This window comes from Salmo salar, chromosome 27 (genome assembly GCF_965601325.2).
Source record: "Salmo salar chromosome 27, fSalSal1, whole genome shotgun sequence".
NCBI classification, from domain to species: domain Eukaryota; kingdom Metazoa; phylum Chordata; class Actinopteri; order Salmoniformes; family Salmonidae; genus Salmo; species Salmo salar.
In genome coordinates this window covers 32,560,624-32,578,960 of record NC_138317.1, presented here as the reverse complement: position 1 = coordinate 32,578,960, position 18,337 = coordinate 32,560,624, and the positions used below count along the sequence as shown (strand labels likewise).

Below are 18,337 nucleotides of genomic sequence, written 5' to 3'. Positions count from 1 at the left end.
ACTGCCTTGTTCACGGGCAGAACTACATATTTTTACCTTGTCAGCTTGGGGATTTGATCTAGCAACCTTTCGGTTACTGGCCCAACGCTCTAACCACTAGGCTACCTGCTGCGTTAAGATTATCTTAATTCCATTGAAACTAAATTGACGAAAGATGATCTTAGTGCTACGATGCTTTTGGGAAACCCAGCCTACTGTAATCAGTTACGTTACCAGCAAAACATATTGTAATCAGATTACAGATACATTTGATTAAGTAAATGATTACTTCTTGGATTACTTTTCAATTTAGAAAGGATGTTTGCGAAATAATACACTTGGACAACTTTGTTTTCTCAATGACATTCAATTCAGCATTGAAAAAAGGCTCAAGTTTGTTCCACCTGAGCGAGTTTGACCACAAGTCAGAGACAGCTATGATGACACTAAATTCGTTTGATGGTTATTTTTTGTCTTCTTCCAATGCCTCTTAAGGGGAAAGTAATCAGATTACTGAGTTTGGGTAATCCAAAAGTTACATTACTGATTACAATTTTGTACAGGTAACTAGTAACAGCAGGTTAAGTATTTAACAGTTTTCTAGTATTACTTTTCAATTTTCCAAACATGACCAATGACCATCCCCATAGCGCTTAATCAAGTGGTGTTGCCCATCATGATGCTGCACTTTAAGTAGAATGCTGAATAAAGTTTGTAATGGAATTCCAAAATTGTATTTATACTGAACAAAAATGTAAACACAACATCAAATCAAATGTATTTGTCACGACTTCAGTGGGCAAATGCTCACCTTCAATGACCACTAGCACGCTGGAGAAGTGTGCTCTTCACGAATGAATCCGTTCAAACTGTACTGGGTGTATGGCGTTGTGTGGGCAAGCGCTTTGCTAATGTCAACGTTGTGAACAGAGTGCCCCGTGGTCAGTGGCGGTTCTAGACCATTTCAACTGGGGGGGGCCAAGCTGGGGCCAGTTGTACTGTTAGAGGGGCCAGTTACATTAGACGTTATTGTTGTCACATCGTTTTCTTCACTGCATTGCAGGCATTAGCAGGCAGAAGACCATGTTCATAATCATTCAACAATTTATTTGCATTTTCTGTCTAATAACGGATGTAAAAAAAGAACGATAGCAAAAATGTGTTATGTAGAAATTATTTCATACTCCACATTTAGGGGGGCCACAAGGGGGTCCAAAATTGTTGTCACAGGGGCACTGGCCCCCCATGCGTTTATATATTTTTTCAGTTTAAGCTACATCCATCATTCATAATAGGACCTGTATATAGAGTGTCTACACTCAGTGTACAAAACATTAGGAACACCTGCTCTTTCAATGACAGACTGACCAGGTGAATCCAGGTAAACGCTATAATCCCTTAATGATGTCACCTGTTAAATTCACTTTAATCAGTGTAGATAAAGGGGAGGACACAGGTTAATGAAGGATTTTTAAGCCTTGAGACAACTGAGACGTGGATTGTGTGTGTGCCATTCAGAGGGTGAATGGGCAAGACAAAATATTTAAGTGCCTTTGAATGGGGTATGGTAGTAGGTGCCAGGCACACCAGTTTGAGTGTGTCAAGAACTGCAACGCTGCTGAGTTCCGTGTGTTCAAGAATGGTCCACCACCCAAAGGATATCTAGCCGTGGGAAGCGTTGGAGTCAACATGGGCCAAAATTCCTCTACCTTGTAGAGTCCATGCCCTGACGAACTGATGCTCTTCTGAGGGCACAAGGGGGTGCAACTCAATATTAGGAAGGTGTCCCTAATGTTTTGTACACTCAGTGTATGTTGACCTATGTATTACATTTTTCTGGGTCTATTTGGCACACTCCCAAACGTATAGCCTACGTTTATGATATAGGCCTATAAACACATCAGAGATATGCACATAAGGGATTAAGGACAACCTATTGATGAGGATTTACCAGAGACCCTGTACGTTTTCTTAGCCAAAATGTAAGGGGATTCTGATTAGTCAGCATGCTGCACAGAACGAAGACAAAAAGGGGACTCAACAGATAGCGTCTCCATTGTGTGGCCGCTGAAACCCGAGACTGACCTTACGGCGGCTCCGCTCCGGGCTGTAAAGGGCGTGTGGGCATAAATGAATAAAATAGTAAGTGATCCACACAGAGACACCGCAAAGTCGCTCTATCAGGTTCGTGCCCGTAATAGGGACCTAGGAGATGGGTATGGTATTTTGGGGACTGGAGAGTCCATTGGCAATTCACGCTATTACGTTCAGGTAGTGGAGGAGGTGACAAGTCATAGAACAAAATGACAGCTAGCCGGTCGCATCACATTTGGCAATTTATCATATTACAGTACAAGCAACCGGACACATACCGGTATTAGGGCCTATGTAGGCCGCGTGTCTCCATGGCTGACTTACTCCATGAAGGTGGAACCATATAAATGATTTAGACAGAGTTCCGTATCAGATGTCTCCGTATAAATTACAGGAAAATACAACTATCCGTCTTAGACCAGTTGTTGTGGAAAGCAGGAGAGAGGCTCATAATTGTAGAAGTTGTGGGTTCGATTCCCGCGGGGGACCAGTACGGAGAAAAAAATGGATGAAATGTATGCATTCACTACTGTAAGTCGCTCTGGATAAGAGCGTCTGCTAAATGACTAAAATATGAAATGTACATTCAGTCATGAAATACAGAGGTCTCCATGATTTCCGACCGAGATAATAATCACCACATTACGTCTCATTATCATTATCGTTAGGCTATGTTGTATTACAAGCCCTTCAAGACCCAAAAGTGGACTTTCATCTGACCTCAAGGCACTCCTGTACTAAAATATACAATTTAACCTATTCGTATGATATATAACCACACGCTTAAGCATTAAACATTTTTTCTGAATATATGATCTTGAATGGACAGTGCAAAGCGTGCGCAATTACTTCGGCCGCGTCTTTACGCACGCACAGATCATCCATGCAAGTCACATATAAAGGTTAACATAAACGGCGTAAGATCCATCAACACTCGGTTGAATTCACTCCTAAACGCGTGTTACCACAGTTCAGTCATCAGTATCTTCATATGAGACATCAGGGGACCAGAAAACTGTAAATTGCTGTCCCGACCCATTGTCCTATATGCCTACATAGGCTAACGATCTTGGTATAGCAGCGTCCCGTGTTTGATAGTCCCGAACAAAACTAAACACGACGGTACTGCATTATTCTATAAAGAAACTCAATCTAATTGGCATCTTGAGGCCCAGAGATTACACCTGTCTGCATTGGTCACGCCGCACTGCTGCTGCCACTAAAACACATGCGTCCCTGGGTTTGGCCACTGATCCTCTCCGGGCGTAATGGGCCGGCTCGGGCCGACCACCTGCTGGAAGGTATCCCTTGGGACAGGGAGAGAACCAATATGTTCATTTTTAAGTCATACCTTTATGGAGTATAACTGGGTATTGTATGTGAGACTGTGGGTTAATGCCAAAAATGTACCCAACCATCCTCCCTCTGAGCTATACAGTTGGGGGGGGGAATGATGACCATAACCGTCATGTTGGTTAAATATGTGGTAATATACCCTATTCTTCCTCATCACATTGCAGGAATGGATCTTTTTCATTCTGCGCGCTTCCCAGCTGTTAGCTGGAGCGTGTAGCGGAGCATGTGGGCGGGCAGCAATGCACGCGCTGTACCGCCCTTGTGCTTGGAACTGGGTGGAGTTAATGGGCAGCGCTTTTAGGAATGGGTCCGAAACAAATTTAGTTTGTCAAGACAGTTACGGAGAAGAGTTGAAAACACCTGATGATCTCTTGGACAATCCGCTCCATATCTCATTTAAGTGTCGAAAGATAATCTACCTCGAATCTTGATTTTTGTTGAGTTCTGTGTTATTTCTCTGAAGCCTCTCCAATTGTAAATCTCATATTGTCCATTTTTATAGAAATACTTATAAATAACGTAACTAGGTGATAAGGAAACATTGCACTATATTTTGGATTGTTTCTATTCTACTATTTTGCACTAAAATATTGGTGAAGATGCACACCACGCAGAAGGACACGACCTACACGAAGATTTTTGTCGGGGGTCTTCCGTATCACACCACGGATTCCAGTCTCAGGAAATATTTTGAAGTGTTCGGAGAAATTGAGGAAGCTGTCGTGATTACCGATCGACAAACCGGCAAATCCAGGGGGTATGGATTTGTAAGTATCAATATAGTATTTATTTGACATAACTTTAAACAGGGACCTCACTTGCACTGTCTGTCAAATGCCTGCAATCTTTGAAATGGCAGCAAATCACATGTCATCGTTAAAGTGGGTGTTGGTTAGGCTAGTGTATTTCATAATATTTAATAGACATTGAAAAGTGTAAATGTTTTATTGTTCATAAGTAGGCCTGTGTTTTCAGTTCGGAGCGTTCTATCATTGAAACAACCGATAGGCTACATTCCAACTTGTTGCGCCCTGGCATGTTCAGAAAATGACTCTTGGGAAGATGATGTGCATGACGTCATCATCATGTCAACGTCTATAAGAGCATTGATGAGAGACAGATAGGCTACTATACAACTGTTTTAGGACCATGGTTCCCCCCCCCCCCCCCCCCCCCTGTTTGACGCCATTTAGTTTGAAACACATTTTATGTGAAAAATGATCCTGTAGTATCTGAGTTGAAAAGTTTTCCTTGGGTTTCTGTGTCAACTTATTTGAGAAAGACCTACCGCAGCCCCAAAAGCTCTTACAAAGAGTAATTACTCTCATTCTTATAGTCATCAGCTAGAAGCAGTTAAGATCTTAATAAAGTAAGCTTGTCCTCAGCCAAGTACAGTGAAAAACTATGTAGTGACATCAAGAGGTGAAATTATTTTGAGTAAATAATATCTGTGGATAGAGAAGTCTTCTATCCAGTTTCTCTTCTGGAAAACAAAGAAAGAACTCCGCAGGGCCTAAGATCTCAACTTACTATAAGGAATGACAGTTACCTATATTTTATAAATATTGAGTGACAGTTGGTTCCAAGTGTAATGTCCATATTTTCTCAAGTGTTTGCCCCTTTAGCTAATGAATATGAACATTGCTGAATACTGATTGTTTTGATCATACTTTAACCATCCCCCTCACACTTCTTCTTCACCACCTTAACCTGCTTCTTCCCTATGCTCTCTCCCTCTCTGTGTGTCCATACAGGTGACGATGGCTGACCGCTCGGCTGCAGACAGGGCATGTAAAGATCCGAACCCCATCATCGACGGCAGGAAAGCCAACGTCAACCTGGCGTACCTGGGGGCCAAGCCACGGGTGATGCAGCCAGGTAAAAAACGCACGCACGCACACACACACACACACACACACACACACACACACACACACACACACACACACACACACACACACACACACACACACACACACACACACACACACACACACACACACACACACACACACACACACAGTACTTTTTCAGCCACCTGTCCAGTATCTTAATGTTCTGAGAACATTGAGGGTGTGTCCTAAAGAACATACATCATGTATCATCTTATAGCTTTGCATTTCTTTTTCATATTGTCCACATGTTTTCCACACAAATCATGCCTGGTTCAGAATACCATCATGATGAGCTAAATGCTTGTCGCATAAATATGCAAAATGAATGTGTTCATTCAATACATGATTCAGGATGTTCTTAAAATAACTTGTGTCTAGAATGTTCTGAATATCTGTGTCCCAAATGGCACCCTTTTCTCTCTATATAGTGCACTTCTATTGGTCCTGGTCAAAAGTAGTGCACTAAATGGGCAATAGGGTGCCATTTGGGACATACTCAGTGACATGAATAAGATCATCAATTCATTTTGACCATTCCACATCTCCATCCAGGTTTCACCTTTGGGGTTCCACAAATTCATCCTGCCTTTATCCAAAGGCCTTATGGGTAAGAACTGCAGCATCTTTGTGTTGAAAGGGATGGTTGGGTGTTGATAAGAATACATTTCTAAATGACCTCATCATCATTGAGCTACTGTATATGAAACCTCATTGGTGTAACTACACAACATCTAAAGACCGAATGTCCCTCATTTGGCTAAAGTCTAGCGTTGATAGACATGTTCATACAATGACATGTATGTTTATATAATCTGTTTATTTAATTGTTTTGTGCTTACTCTGATTTTTCTCCATACTTGCACGATAATTATGTTGAAACAAAACATTTCACAAATCCTCTTTCTTTTTATCACTGACTACAGTTGACCAAAATATACATTTAAGGTTTGTGTGAGTGAAAGAGAAAGTGTGTGTTCACAGTATGAGTGTGTGTGTGCGCGTGTGCATGTGTGTGTGTGTGTGTTATTTGTTGAGTACAACTGATGGAAAGTTACAGCCTCAATGACTCAATGTTATCTATCTCTCTGGTCCGACAGGCTCGATATGGGTTAAGATAACTAACTGGTGGTTTCAGGATTAGTTCTGTGGCCATGTCACAGATCAGACCAGGGGAATTACCTGTAATCTCAAACACACACAAACAAGCTCAAATGGTGATTATAGATGCATGTATGTTGATTTTACATTTTGGTTTTGAATTTAAATTTGTTATTTTGAATAGCAATTAGAGCTTTGTGTGCTGTTTTACTGTTATGAAGTGGTGTTGACAGCTAAACCTTGTGTTTTCTATTTAATGAAAAAAATATATGAATTGAAGATTTTTGGGGGTGTTCTTTTCCATTTTTCTGGAAGAATGTGGACTTTAGTAGGAGAGTAAAACATTTTTTTTGATTTGATGCTTTTGTGCTGTAGCTTGTGGTTGACCTTTTCTTTGGTAATAGGATGTTCTTTATAGGTTTTGGGATGTCTTGTTGGAGTGAGTGACGATTTGCGGTGTGATTTAAAAAAATTACTTCTCACCCATACTCCTAACTGACCCCCACCAAAACCCATCAACTCATTTCTTGAATGTGTCTTTTTTAATAATTCTAGCATTAACACCTAAACTCTCAAACTCACCCTCTCTGTCTCTCTCTCTCATTCTGGTATTCACTCTCTGTCCCCCTCTCTCTGTCTTTCTCTCTCATTCTCGTATTCACTCTCTGTCTCTCTCTCTCTCTCTCTCTCTCTCTCTCTCTCTCTTTCTCTCCGTCTTTCTCATTCTCGTATTCACTCTTTTATTCTCGTATTCTCTCTCTCTCTCATTCTCGTATTCTCTCTCTCTTTTCTCTCTTTCTCTCATTCTCGTATTCACTCTCTCGCTCTCTGTCTTTCTCATTCTCGTATTCACACTCGCTTTCGTTCTCTCTCGCTCTCTCTCGCACTCTCTCTCTATCCCTCTCTCTCACTCTCATTATTTCTCTCTCCCTCCATCTATCTATCCCTATATGGTATACTTCAGGCCCTTACGACTCTCAGGAGAGCTGCTGTGTCTCATTCAGAGATAATGATGTCTGTTCACAGGAAAGCGATCTTTGGAAAAATGACTATCAAGGCACATGGGATGAGTACATATACAGTGCCTTCGGAAAGTATTCATACCCCTTGACTTTTTCCACATTTTGTTAGGTTTCAGCCTTATTATAAAATTGATAACATTTCCTCATAAATCTACACACAATACCCCATAATGACAAAGCAAAAACAGGTTTTTACACATTTTTTTCAAATGTATATTGCAATATATACTGCAATATAGACTATTTATATATATATACAAAATAATAATAATATCACCTTTACATATGTATTCAGACCCTTTACTCAGTACTTTGTTGAAGTACCTTTGGCAGAGATTACAGCCTCGAGTCTTCTTGGGTAACATGTTACAAGCTTGGCACACCTGTATTTTGGGAGTTTCTCCCATTCTTCTCTGCAGATCCTCTCAAGCTCTGTCAGGTTGGATGGGGAGCGTTGCTGCACAGCTATTTTCAGGTCTCTCCAGAGATGGTTCGATGGGGTTCAAGTCCGGGCTCTGGCTGGGCCACTCAAGGACATTCAGAGACTTGTCCCGAAGCCACTCCTGCGTTGTCTTGGCTGTGTGCTTAGGGTCATTGTCCTGTTGGAAGGTGAACTTTTGCCCCCAGTCTGAGGTTCTGAGCGCTCTGGAGCAGGTCTTCATCAAGGATCTCTCTGTACTTTGCTTTGTTCATCTTTGCCTCGATCCTGACTAGTCTCCCAGTCCCTGCCACTGAAAAACATCCCCACAGCATGATGCTATCACCACCATGCTTCACTGTAGGGATGGTGCCAGGTTTCCTCCAGACGTGACGCTTGGCATTCAGGCCAAAGAGTTCAATCTTGGTTTCATCAGACCAGAGAATCTTGTTTCTCATGGTCTGAGATTCTTTAGGTGCCTATTGGCAAACTCCAAGCGAGCTGTCATGTGCCTTTTACTGAGGAGTGGCTTCCGTCTGGCCACTCTACCATAAAGGTCTGATTGGTGGAGTGCTGCAGAGATGGTTGTCCTTCTGGAAGGTTCTCCCACCTCCACAGAGGAACTCTAGAGCTCTGTTAGAGTGACCATCAGGTTCTTGGTCACCTCCCCGACCAAGGCCCTTGTCCCCCAATTGCTCAGTTTGGCCGGGCGGCCAGCTCTAGGAAGAGTCTTGGTGGTTCCAAACTTTTTCAATTTAAGAATGATGGAGGCCACTGTGTTCTTGGGGACCTTCAAAGCTGCAGACATTTTTTGGTACCCTTCCCAAGATCTGTACCTCGACACAATCCTGTCTCAGAGCTCTACCCACAATTCTTTCGACCTCATGGCTTGGTTTTTGCTTTGACATGCACTGTCAACTGTGGGAGCTTATATAGACAGGTGTGTGGCTTTCCAAATCATGTCCAATCAATTGAATTTACCACAGGTGGACTCCAATCAAGTTGTAGAAACATCTCAAGGATGATCAATGGAAACAGGATGCACCTGAGCTCAATTTTGAGTCTCATAGCAAAAGGTCTGAAAACGTATGTAAATAAGGTTTTTCTGTTTTTATTTTTAATACATTTGCAAACATTTCTAAAAACCTGTTTTCGCTTTGTCATTATGGGGTATTGTGTGTAGATTGCTGAGAAAAAAAAATATTTAATCCATTTTAGAATAAGGCTGTAATGTAACAAAATGTGGAAAAAGTCAAGGGGTCTGAAGTCGTTCCGAAGGCACTGTATCTCCACACTAAAGGATATATTTTTACTAGTTTAGTTGATGCAAAACACCTTACTATCATGTGTGTTTGTGTAAGTATGTGTGTGTCCTGTTGTGTGTAGTAGTCCAGTGCAGTGGTAGAGCAGTGCCCCAGAGTCTCTACTGTGACACAAACAAATGTCTGGATGCCACAGCCTCTGAACAAGCTTTCGTCACATGGGCTGCAGCGTTAAGGAAAACAAGCTTCTCCATTGTGCCACACAAAGGCTGGAGTGCTGACGCTGCAGTCGTATGAAGTGTGCGCTGGGGAGCAGGGGGCTAGGGCTCTCTCTGTCATGTCAAAATCGTCCGCTCTTTAAAAACAGCCCAACAGATGCTGGCTAGCGGCCCCGGGGAGGTTTAAAGGGCCACAGGCATACATAGATACAGCTGTGGTAGGTCAACCACATCCATACATTATAGCCCAAGGCCAGAGACATAGGGTGTGTCCCAAATGCTACCCTATTCCCTATATAGAGCACTACTTTTGACCAGTGCCCTGATGAAACATAGTGCACTATGAAGAGAATAGGGTACCATATGGGGCACATCCATAGAAACAGCTGTGGGAGGGCAGCAACCAGCTCCATGGCTATCACCACACTATACCATGTAGCAGCACCAACCCGGTCCATAGTTGTTATTATAGCACCATGCCAACCCTCTACGCTTCTCACATTTAGTTAAGGCCTGGCTCCTCAGCTAGCAGAATCCCAACGGTTCTAATGAGGCGGAGAACAACAGGTGTGTACCCCCCCCCTCATCGACGATGTCACCCACATGGCATGTGATGGGAACAGACCTTTATTTAGCCTTGAACTTTACGAACCACTGGTCGCCAGGACTGCAACGGTCCAAACACAGGAAGATAATACAGTGCCTTGCGAAAGTATTCAGCCCCCTTGAACTTTTCGACCTTTTGCCACATTTCAGGCTTCAAACATAAAGATATAAAACTGTAATTTTTTGTGAAGAATCAACAACAAGTGGGACACAATCATGAAGTGGAACGAAATTTATTGGATATTTCAAACTTTTTTAACAAATAAAAAACTGAAAAATTGGGCGTGCAAAATTATTCAGCCCCTTTACTTTCAGTGCAGCAAACTCTCTCCAGAAGTTCAGTGAGGATCTCTGAATGATCCAATGTTGACCTAAATGACAAATGATGATAAATAGAATCCACCTTTGTGTAATCAAGTCTCCTTATAAATGCACCTGCGCTGTGATAGTCTCAGAGGTCCGTTTAAAGCGCAGAGAGCATCATGAAGAACACACCAGGCAGGTCCAAGATACTGTTGTGGAGAAGTTTAAAGCTGGATTTGTATACAAAATGATTTCCCAAGCTTTAAACATCCCAAGGAGCACTGTGCAAGCGATAATATTGAAATGGAAGGAGTATCAGACCACTGCAAATCTACGAAGACCCGGCCGTCCCTCTAAACTTTCAGCTCATACAAGGAGAAGACTGATCAGAGATGCAGCCAAGAGGCCCATGATCACTCTGGATGAACTGCAGAGATCTACAGCTGAGGTGGGAGACTCTGTCCATAGGACAACAATCAGTCGTATACTGCACAAATCTGGCCTTTATGGAAGAGTGGCAAGAAGAAAGCCATTTCTTAAAGATATCCATAAAAAGTGTCATTTAAAGTTTGCCACTAGCCACCTGGGAGTCACACCAAACATGTGGAAGAAGGTGCTCTGGTCAGATGAAACCAAAATCGAACTTTTTGGCAACAATGAAAAACGTTATGTTTGGCGTAAAAGCAACACAGCTCATCACCCTGAACACACTATCCCCACTGTCAAACATGGTGGTGGCACCATCATGGTTTGGGCCTGCTTTTCTTCAGCAGGGGCAGGGAAGATGGTTAAAATTGATGGGAAGATGGATGGAGCCAAATACAGGACCATTCTGGAAGAAAACCTGATGGAGTCTGCAAAAGACCTGAGACTGGGACGGAGATTTGTCTTCCAACAAGACAATGATCCAAAACATAAAGCAAAATCTACAATGGAATGGTTCACAAATAAACATATCCAGGTGTTAGAATGGCCAAGTCAAAGTCCAGACCTGAATCCAATCGAGAATCTGTGGAAAGAACTGAAAACTGCTGTTCACAAACGCTCTCCATCCAACCTCACTGAGCTCGAGCTGTTTTGCAAGGAGGAATGGGCAAAAATGTCAGTCTCTTGATGTGCAAAACTGATAGAGACATACCCCAAGCGACTTACAGCTGTAATCGCAGCAAAAGGTGGCGCTACAAAGTATTAACTTAAGGGGGCTGAATAATTTTGCACGGCCAATTTTTCTGTTTTTTATTTGTTAAAAAAGTTTGAAATATCCAATAAATTTCGTTCCACTTCATAATTGTGTCCCACTTGTTGTTGATTCTTCACAAAAAATTATAGTTTTATATCTTTATGTTTGAAGTCTGAAATGTGGCAAAAGGTCGAAAAGTTCAAGGGGGCCGAATACTTTCGCAAGGCACTGTATATTCACACAGAGCATTGAGAAACATAGTAACCCTAGTATTTTTTTTACGTCACCTGTATCCAATAGAGTCAGAGGGTAGACAGTGCTTCCCATGATCAACAGTGATACAGAAATGAATCCATGGTAGAATAGTGTGTGTGTGTGTTTTAGGTTTATGCTGTTGGAGATGGAGAAACAGGTTGTGGTAGTCTAATGTTCAATGGGAGAGATAAATAGTAGGAAGGATGGAGGGAGGGAGAGAGAGGATGGGCTAGATAGAAAGAGAAAGTGAATAAAGGTAGGGTGGGATTTATTCCCAGATTACTTCTAGGGATGGGAACATTCCACAGTAAAATGTATGTAGGATGATAGGCAAGCAGAAAATAGCTGGGGCCCAGCCTCCAGTCTCTCCTGTCAATCATAAATGAGGCCAGGCAACAAAGAGCATGTCGGAGACCAGATCCACATTACAGGAAAGGCTTCCTGCAGTTATATGACTACTTATGGAAACGTACTTGTTTGTACCTTGCCTATACTGGACTATGAAATATTTCTAAAAAACAAACAGGGATGATTCTCTCTTGGGAAGAATGATCACTTCTAACAGTCCAATTTAGGCTTACGAGCATGGGCCATTTTAGCGTCTGTGTCTTCTTCAAGCTTTGTATGTGCCCAAAAACGTTTGTTTTTGTGAGAAATCGTTGAAAAATTATAGCAATTTCGCATTAGTATGAGAAGTTTATACTAAAAGATTAAAATACTACGTAATGTCTCAAAATCAATATCTATCTCACCTCTGTATTGTTTTATGCCCTGCAGATTCGATAATCAATCAAATTCAATCAAATTTGATTTATAAAGCCCTTTTTACATCAGCTGATGTCATAGTGCTATACAGAAACCCAGCCTAAAACCCCAAACAGCAAGCAATGCAGATGTAGAATCACGGTGGCTAGGAAAAACTCCCTAGAAAGGCAGGAACCTAGGAAGAAACCTAGAGAGGAACCAGACTCTGAGGGGTGGCCCGTCCTCTTCTGGCTGTGCCGGGTGGAGATTATAACAGTACATGGCCAAGAGGTTCAAACGTTCATAGAGGACCAGCAGGGTCAAATAATAATAATCACAGTGGTTGTAGAGGGAGCAACAGGTCAGCACGTCAGGAGACAATGTCAGTTGGCTTTTCATAGCCGATCATTGAGTTAAATAGCAAGTGCGGTAGAGAGAGAGTCGAAAACAGCAGGTACGGGACAAGGTAGCACGTCCAGTGAACAGGTCAGGGTTCCATAGCCGCAGGCAGAACAGTCGAAACTGGAGCAGCAGCATGACCAGGTGAACTGGGGACAGCAAGGAGTCATCAGGCCAGGTAGTCCGGAGGCATGGTCCTTGGGCTCAGGTCCTCCGAGAGAAGAGAGAGCGAGAATTAGAGGGAGCATTCTTAATTCACACAGGACACTGGATAAAACATGAGAAATACTCCAGATATAACAAACTGATTCTAGCCCCCCGACGCATAAACTATTGCAGCATAAATACTGGAGGCTGAGACAGGAGGGGTTGAGTTCAACGGGAAAGTGAGCCTGTCAGGTAGCCTTCATTCTTGCACCGCATCCAGCCTAGCTGAGGCGAAAACATACGACTTAGTATCTCTGGCCTCCATTGATTTACTCAACATAATTTTGGCCATCCTACAAGGGTAAAACCTCTAACTTTTGAACGGATTGTGATGGAGACATGAGGTTTGGACCTTTGGTTTTCTTAGAGGATTATCTACACAATACGTAACACATTGTTCAAAATATGCCTTTTTGATTTGATAGCCTATAACATGTTTCATATGGGGTGTGAAAGAGCTTATTTTTGTGTGAGTTTTCTCCATACTGTAAAATATAATAGTGTCGAAAATAGCATTATGAAATACCTATTTGACCCCGCGGGAGAACATGATTGGGTAGCACCCTATTCACTATATAGTGCACTACTTTTAACCAGAACCGTATGTCTTAATATAGCTATTAATGGGGAGGCACAACAATGTCTACTTAACTACGGAGGCCATGGGTGTTAGTTGAGGAATTTACCAAAGTGTCTGAATGTGTTTAAATTCTTCACTCTGCGGTTTAGAATGACTAGGGCAGTCTGGGCGTTTGTGTTGTTTTGCGGTGGACACCGCATTTTATATTTCGCTGTCACCATCCTTTGCGTGCCTGTTTGTGTGAGAGTTTTTCTTTGTAATCGCCCTTGTGTCTCGTGTTGTGTGAGTTTTTTGTGGTCTGTGTACATCCACTGTGTGTGTGTTTGTTGTGTTGTTGTGCGTCGTCCAGCCTGTGTGTGTGTGTGTGTGTGTGTGTGTGTGTGTGTGTGTGTGTGTGTGTGTGTGTGTGTGTGTGTGTGTGTGTGTGTGTGTGTGTGTGTGTGTGTGTGTGTGTGTGTGTGTGTGTGTGTGTGTGTGTGTGTGTGTGTGTGTGTGTGTGGACTCCAGCCTGTGTTGTGACTGTAACACTGTGCTGAGATAGAAGCGTGCTAGCAGGCCAGGCCGAGGCATCTGCCAAGGATGTGATGTCAAAGGAGCGCCTCTAACCTCTGACCCCGTTTAATTTATTTCCTTTTTGTTTCTTTCAATGAGTGGTTGTGGTTGTGCTGTGTTGGTGATCCATGTGGACTGTGTTGACATTTATTATTTTTGACGCCTGTGTTTGTAGACTTGCTGTTGTTTTTTCCTGCTTCCTCTTCAGGGCTAGTGTTTTGAGATGTGATTGGTTGGGTAATGGAGTCCTGACAATAGGGTTGCCACGATAGATCTTGTCTTTCATTTCCAAACTGTATGACTACAAAAGCTTCATCTCGCCATATTGTTTCTTATTGGCTTAATTGATGTCAGTATATTTTTGGTCCAATCAAATGTTAGGTTGTTTCTCAACAGATTGTAATGAGCTGTTGATGACAACATCACATCATGCACAGCATTCCAGACTGTCAAAAATCCACACCAGACCAGAACTCATCTAAATCCAACATTCACAACTGATAAAATGGTGATATGCCAATTATAAAGTGATTATGTCACTCATTATGTCATAACACTGATTGTTACTCATTCCTTTGAATCATGAATCATGAACTTGACTGCAGTTTAGTTTTGTTTAGTATTTTGAGGAATTGGATTCATGTTTTCCCCATCCAGGTCAACAACTTGAGTTTCCTCCACCAAAACAATAGTATAACATTCCCATCATCATGCTAGCTGATAGCACGAGAGAGAGCCTAGCGAGCCGAGCCTCACGGTCAGGATATGTCATGAAAGGCAGAATGTGCTCATTGTTCCTGATTGCTTATTTAATGAAAAGGTCCCTCTGAGTGCAGCTAGCCTAGCACCCCGCCCGGGGCTCTTTGTCTAAGCACAGAGGGGGAAACAGCCAGCAGTGTACTTTTTGAAAGCTGTCCAGCTGTCAAAATGACAGTGACATTTTCACAATGCCCCCCTCATCTCATCCCCTCCCTCTTTACCCTATCTCCTCCCTCCCCTTCCCTCCCTCTTTACCCTATCCCCTCCCTCTTTACCCTATCCCCTCCCTCTTTACCCTATCTCCTCCCTCCCTCTTTACCCTATCTCCTCCCTCCCTCTTTACCCTATCTCCTCCCTCCCTCTTTACCCTATACCCTCCCTCTTTACCCTATCTCCTCCCTCCCCCCCCTCCCTCCCTCCCTCCCTCCCTCCCTCCCTCCCTCCCTCCCTCCCTCCCTCCCTCCCTCCCTCCCTCCCTCCCTCCCTCCCTCCCTCTTTACCCTATCCCCTCCCTCTTTACCCTATCTCCTCCCTCCCCCTCCCTCCCTCCCTCCCTCCCTCCCTCCCTCCCTCCCTCCCTCCCTCCCTCCCTCCCTCCCTCCCTCCCTCCCTCCCTCCCTCCCTCCCTCCCTCCCGCTTTACCCCATCCCCTCCCTCCCCCTCCCTCCCTCTTTACCATATTCTCCCCTCCCCCCTCCCGCCCTCCCTTACTCTATCCCCTCCTAAATAGGAATGGCACCAGGGTCAAATCGACATGACAAATCATGTTCTCTTCTCTCTCCATCGACCAAACTCAATCCTGTAGTCAGCAAAGCTTAGTGTACATGGATTGTCTCTCCAAGATGGCATCAATGCTACCAAACACTTCCTTTGCCTAAATCTCTTACAACATGTGATAGGCAGGCAGGGACATTGAAAACCCAAAATGTCTTCATATCCCTTATCAGAGAACACAACCCCTCTGAGCTTTGAACACCTCACCATTTTTCCACAGAGAGATCTCTATTTTGGCAACCCTATATCTCTATTAGCTACTAGCAAGTGTCTCCGTGGTGTTATTGACTGGTGTTTTGATGTATTGGGGGGCGCTTGGCCGCAGTGTGGTTGGGTTGGCTGTCAGGCTGGGGGGTTGCTGCTGTCTGTCGGTGGCTGTGTAAGGCCAGGTCTGGGATCTCTACCTCTAACTCCCTGTCTGTCTGTTTCTGTCCTGCAGGATCCCTGCTCACTACGTGTACCCTCAGGCCTTCATGCAGCCAAGCACCATGGTCATCCCTCACGGCATGCAGCCCAGCGCAGCCTCTGCCTCCACCGCCTCCTCCCCGTACATCGACTACACCGGAGCAGCCTACGCACAGTACTCCGCCGCGGCGGCTAGCGCTGCTGCCGCCGCAGCCTACGAGCAGTATCCCTACGCCGCCTCCCCTGCGGCGGCCGGGTACCTAACCGCAGCCGGTTATGGCTATGTTCAGCAGCCCCTGGCTACGGCCGCACCGGGTTCAGCCGTCGCTGCAGCCGCAGCCTTCGGTCAGTACCAGCCTCAGCAGCTGCAAGCTGACCGCATGCAATAGCAGCCACTGCAGCCATTGGACACAATGGGATGGGAGGCCCGCGGCCGGCCTCGGCTGATTGGCTGTGAAGAGGAGAGGACGATGAAGAGGAAGAGAGAGGGGCCGTGTTGTTAAGTGACGGAGTCGGTAAGAGGGTGATGATGATGATGGTGAGAACTCCATACAGTAGCTTTCCAACTTGCTGTGTTTAAACCAAAAAAGAAAAACTTGATAAATTCACAAAGCAAAGTAAGGAAGGTGGATTTATCCTTATGATTATTATTGTTGTTATTAATAGAATTATTACTATCATTATAATTGTAGTAGAGTATTTATTTCTAGAGGAGAAATGCAACAACTAATCACAGTGGTTGTAGCTTGGTGTAAAACATGACTTTATGTTCCATTGCTGTCATTAACATAGGAGAGAGAGCGTTCTCTTTATGGGACACTTAGACGTGTCCCGAAGTGCCCTTGCAACCTATATTTACTATCACATTTCGAGGGCTCTTGTCCTTTTGTCTTTTCAAGTGCATTGAAGTAAATGTTGTGATAATCAGGGAAATGTACCAGTTTCCAGTGTGTTAGTAAAGACGACCTCTGCATGTCAGGGAGTAGTTGAAATAACTGTGGAGAAAAGGAGAAGATTTGTAGCTCGTGTCACACGTTAAGAACTACCTTTTTAACTTCCTGATGCTGAATGTCCCTTTTTTGACTCTGTATCTTGACCTCTTGACCTATGCAAAGCAAACAGTTCACCAGGAGACAAAAAAACTGCAGGAATAACCGAAAATGCCGTCAACTCTTCAAAGGGCATCACAAACAATATGAAGGCAACTCACAGAGAGAGAAAGAAAAGCATGTTTTCAGACAATGAGAAGCACCAAATCAGTTAGTCTCAAACACATACGCATGGCTGCATGCAAACACACGCACACACACACACGCATACACAATTGCGTACATAGTGGTAAAGGACAATGGGCCCAGTCGTGCTCTCTGGCTCTGTGCAATGGGATCTAGTCAGAGAGAAAGAGAGCGGGAGGGAGGGAGAAAGAGAGGGAGGGAGAGGGAGAGAGAGAGGGAGCAGCTGGGGAGGGGGCTGGCGCAGTTCGCCCAGCGCCACACAGACGGATCACTCTGGAAATAACGCATCACTTGTCCTCATTTGTTGAGCTGTCACATTTTAATCCCGGGGCCCATTTGGGAACTGTCTCTCCTCTGTCCTGCCTGCCTGCCTGCCTGGCCCTGTCAGCACTTCCACCTCTGTCCTCTCTCCTCTGTCCTCTATCCTCTGTCCTCTATCCTCTGTCCTCTATCCTCTGTCCTCTCTCCTCTGTCCTCTCTCCTCTGTCCTCTCTCCTCTGTCCTCTATCCTCTGTCCTCTATCCTCTGTCCTCTATCCTCTGTCCTCTCTCCTCTGTCCTCTCTCCTAGAGCCGACCGGCTGGGCTGGTGTCAGGTACACACACACTTCCCTCCTATGCTAACCCTCACCAGCCCCCTGGCCCTGTACCCACTCCTCACAGCCTCACCAGCCCCCTGGCCCTGGCCCTGTACCCACTCCTCACAGCCTCACCAACCCCCTGGCCCTGGCCCTGTACCCACTCCTCACAGCCCCCTGGCCCTGTACCCACTCCTCACAGCCTCACCAACCCCCTGGCCCTGGCCCTGTACCCACTCCTCACAGCCCCCTGGCCCTGTACCCACTCCTCACAGCCTCACCAGCCCCCAGGCCCTGTACCCACTCCTCACAGCCCCCTGGCCCTGTACCCACTCCTCACAGCCTCACCAGCCCCCTGGCCCTGTACCAACTCCTCACAGCCTCACCAACCCCCTGGCCCTGTACCCACTCCTCACAGCT

At 44.5% G+C, this 18,337-nt stretch overlaps 1 protein-coding gene across 1 annotated transcript; it reads left to right on the top strand.

Moving 5' to 3' along the window:
• Nucleotides 1-3,725: 3,725 nt before the first annotated feature.
• On the top strand, nucleotides 3,726-17,914 carry LOC106588906 (RNA-binding protein 24). The gene is made up of 4 exons (XM_014178452.3): nucleotides 3,726-4,196; nucleotides 5,184-5,307; nucleotides 5,877-5,931; nucleotides 16,141-17,914. The coding sequence occupies exons 1-4, from the start codon at nucleotides 4,029-4,031 to the stop codon at nucleotides 16,493-16,495; spliced, it is 702 nt and encodes a 233-aa protein (XP_014033927.1). The 5' UTR covers nucleotides 3,726-4,028; the 3' UTR covers nucleotides 16,496-17,914.
• The last annotated feature ends 423 nt before the right edge of the window (nucleotides 17,915-18,337 follow it).

What these genes read in the sequence shown, in the direction of transcription:
- LOC106588906 (XM_014178452.3), top strand. Translation starts at nt 4,029, where the DNA reads ATGCACACCACGCAGAAGGACACGACCTACACGAAGATTTTTGTCGGG. An exon ending in AATCCAGGGGGTATGGATTT is followed by an intron (nt 4,197 to 5,183) that starts GTAAGTATCAAT and finishes GTGTCCATACAG; the next exon opens with GTGACGATGGCTGACCGCTC. An exon ending in TTTATCCAAAGGCCTTATGG is followed by an intron (nt 5,932 to 16,140) that starts GTAAGAACTGCA and finishes TCTGTCCTGCAG; the next exon opens with GATCCCTGCTCACTACGTGT.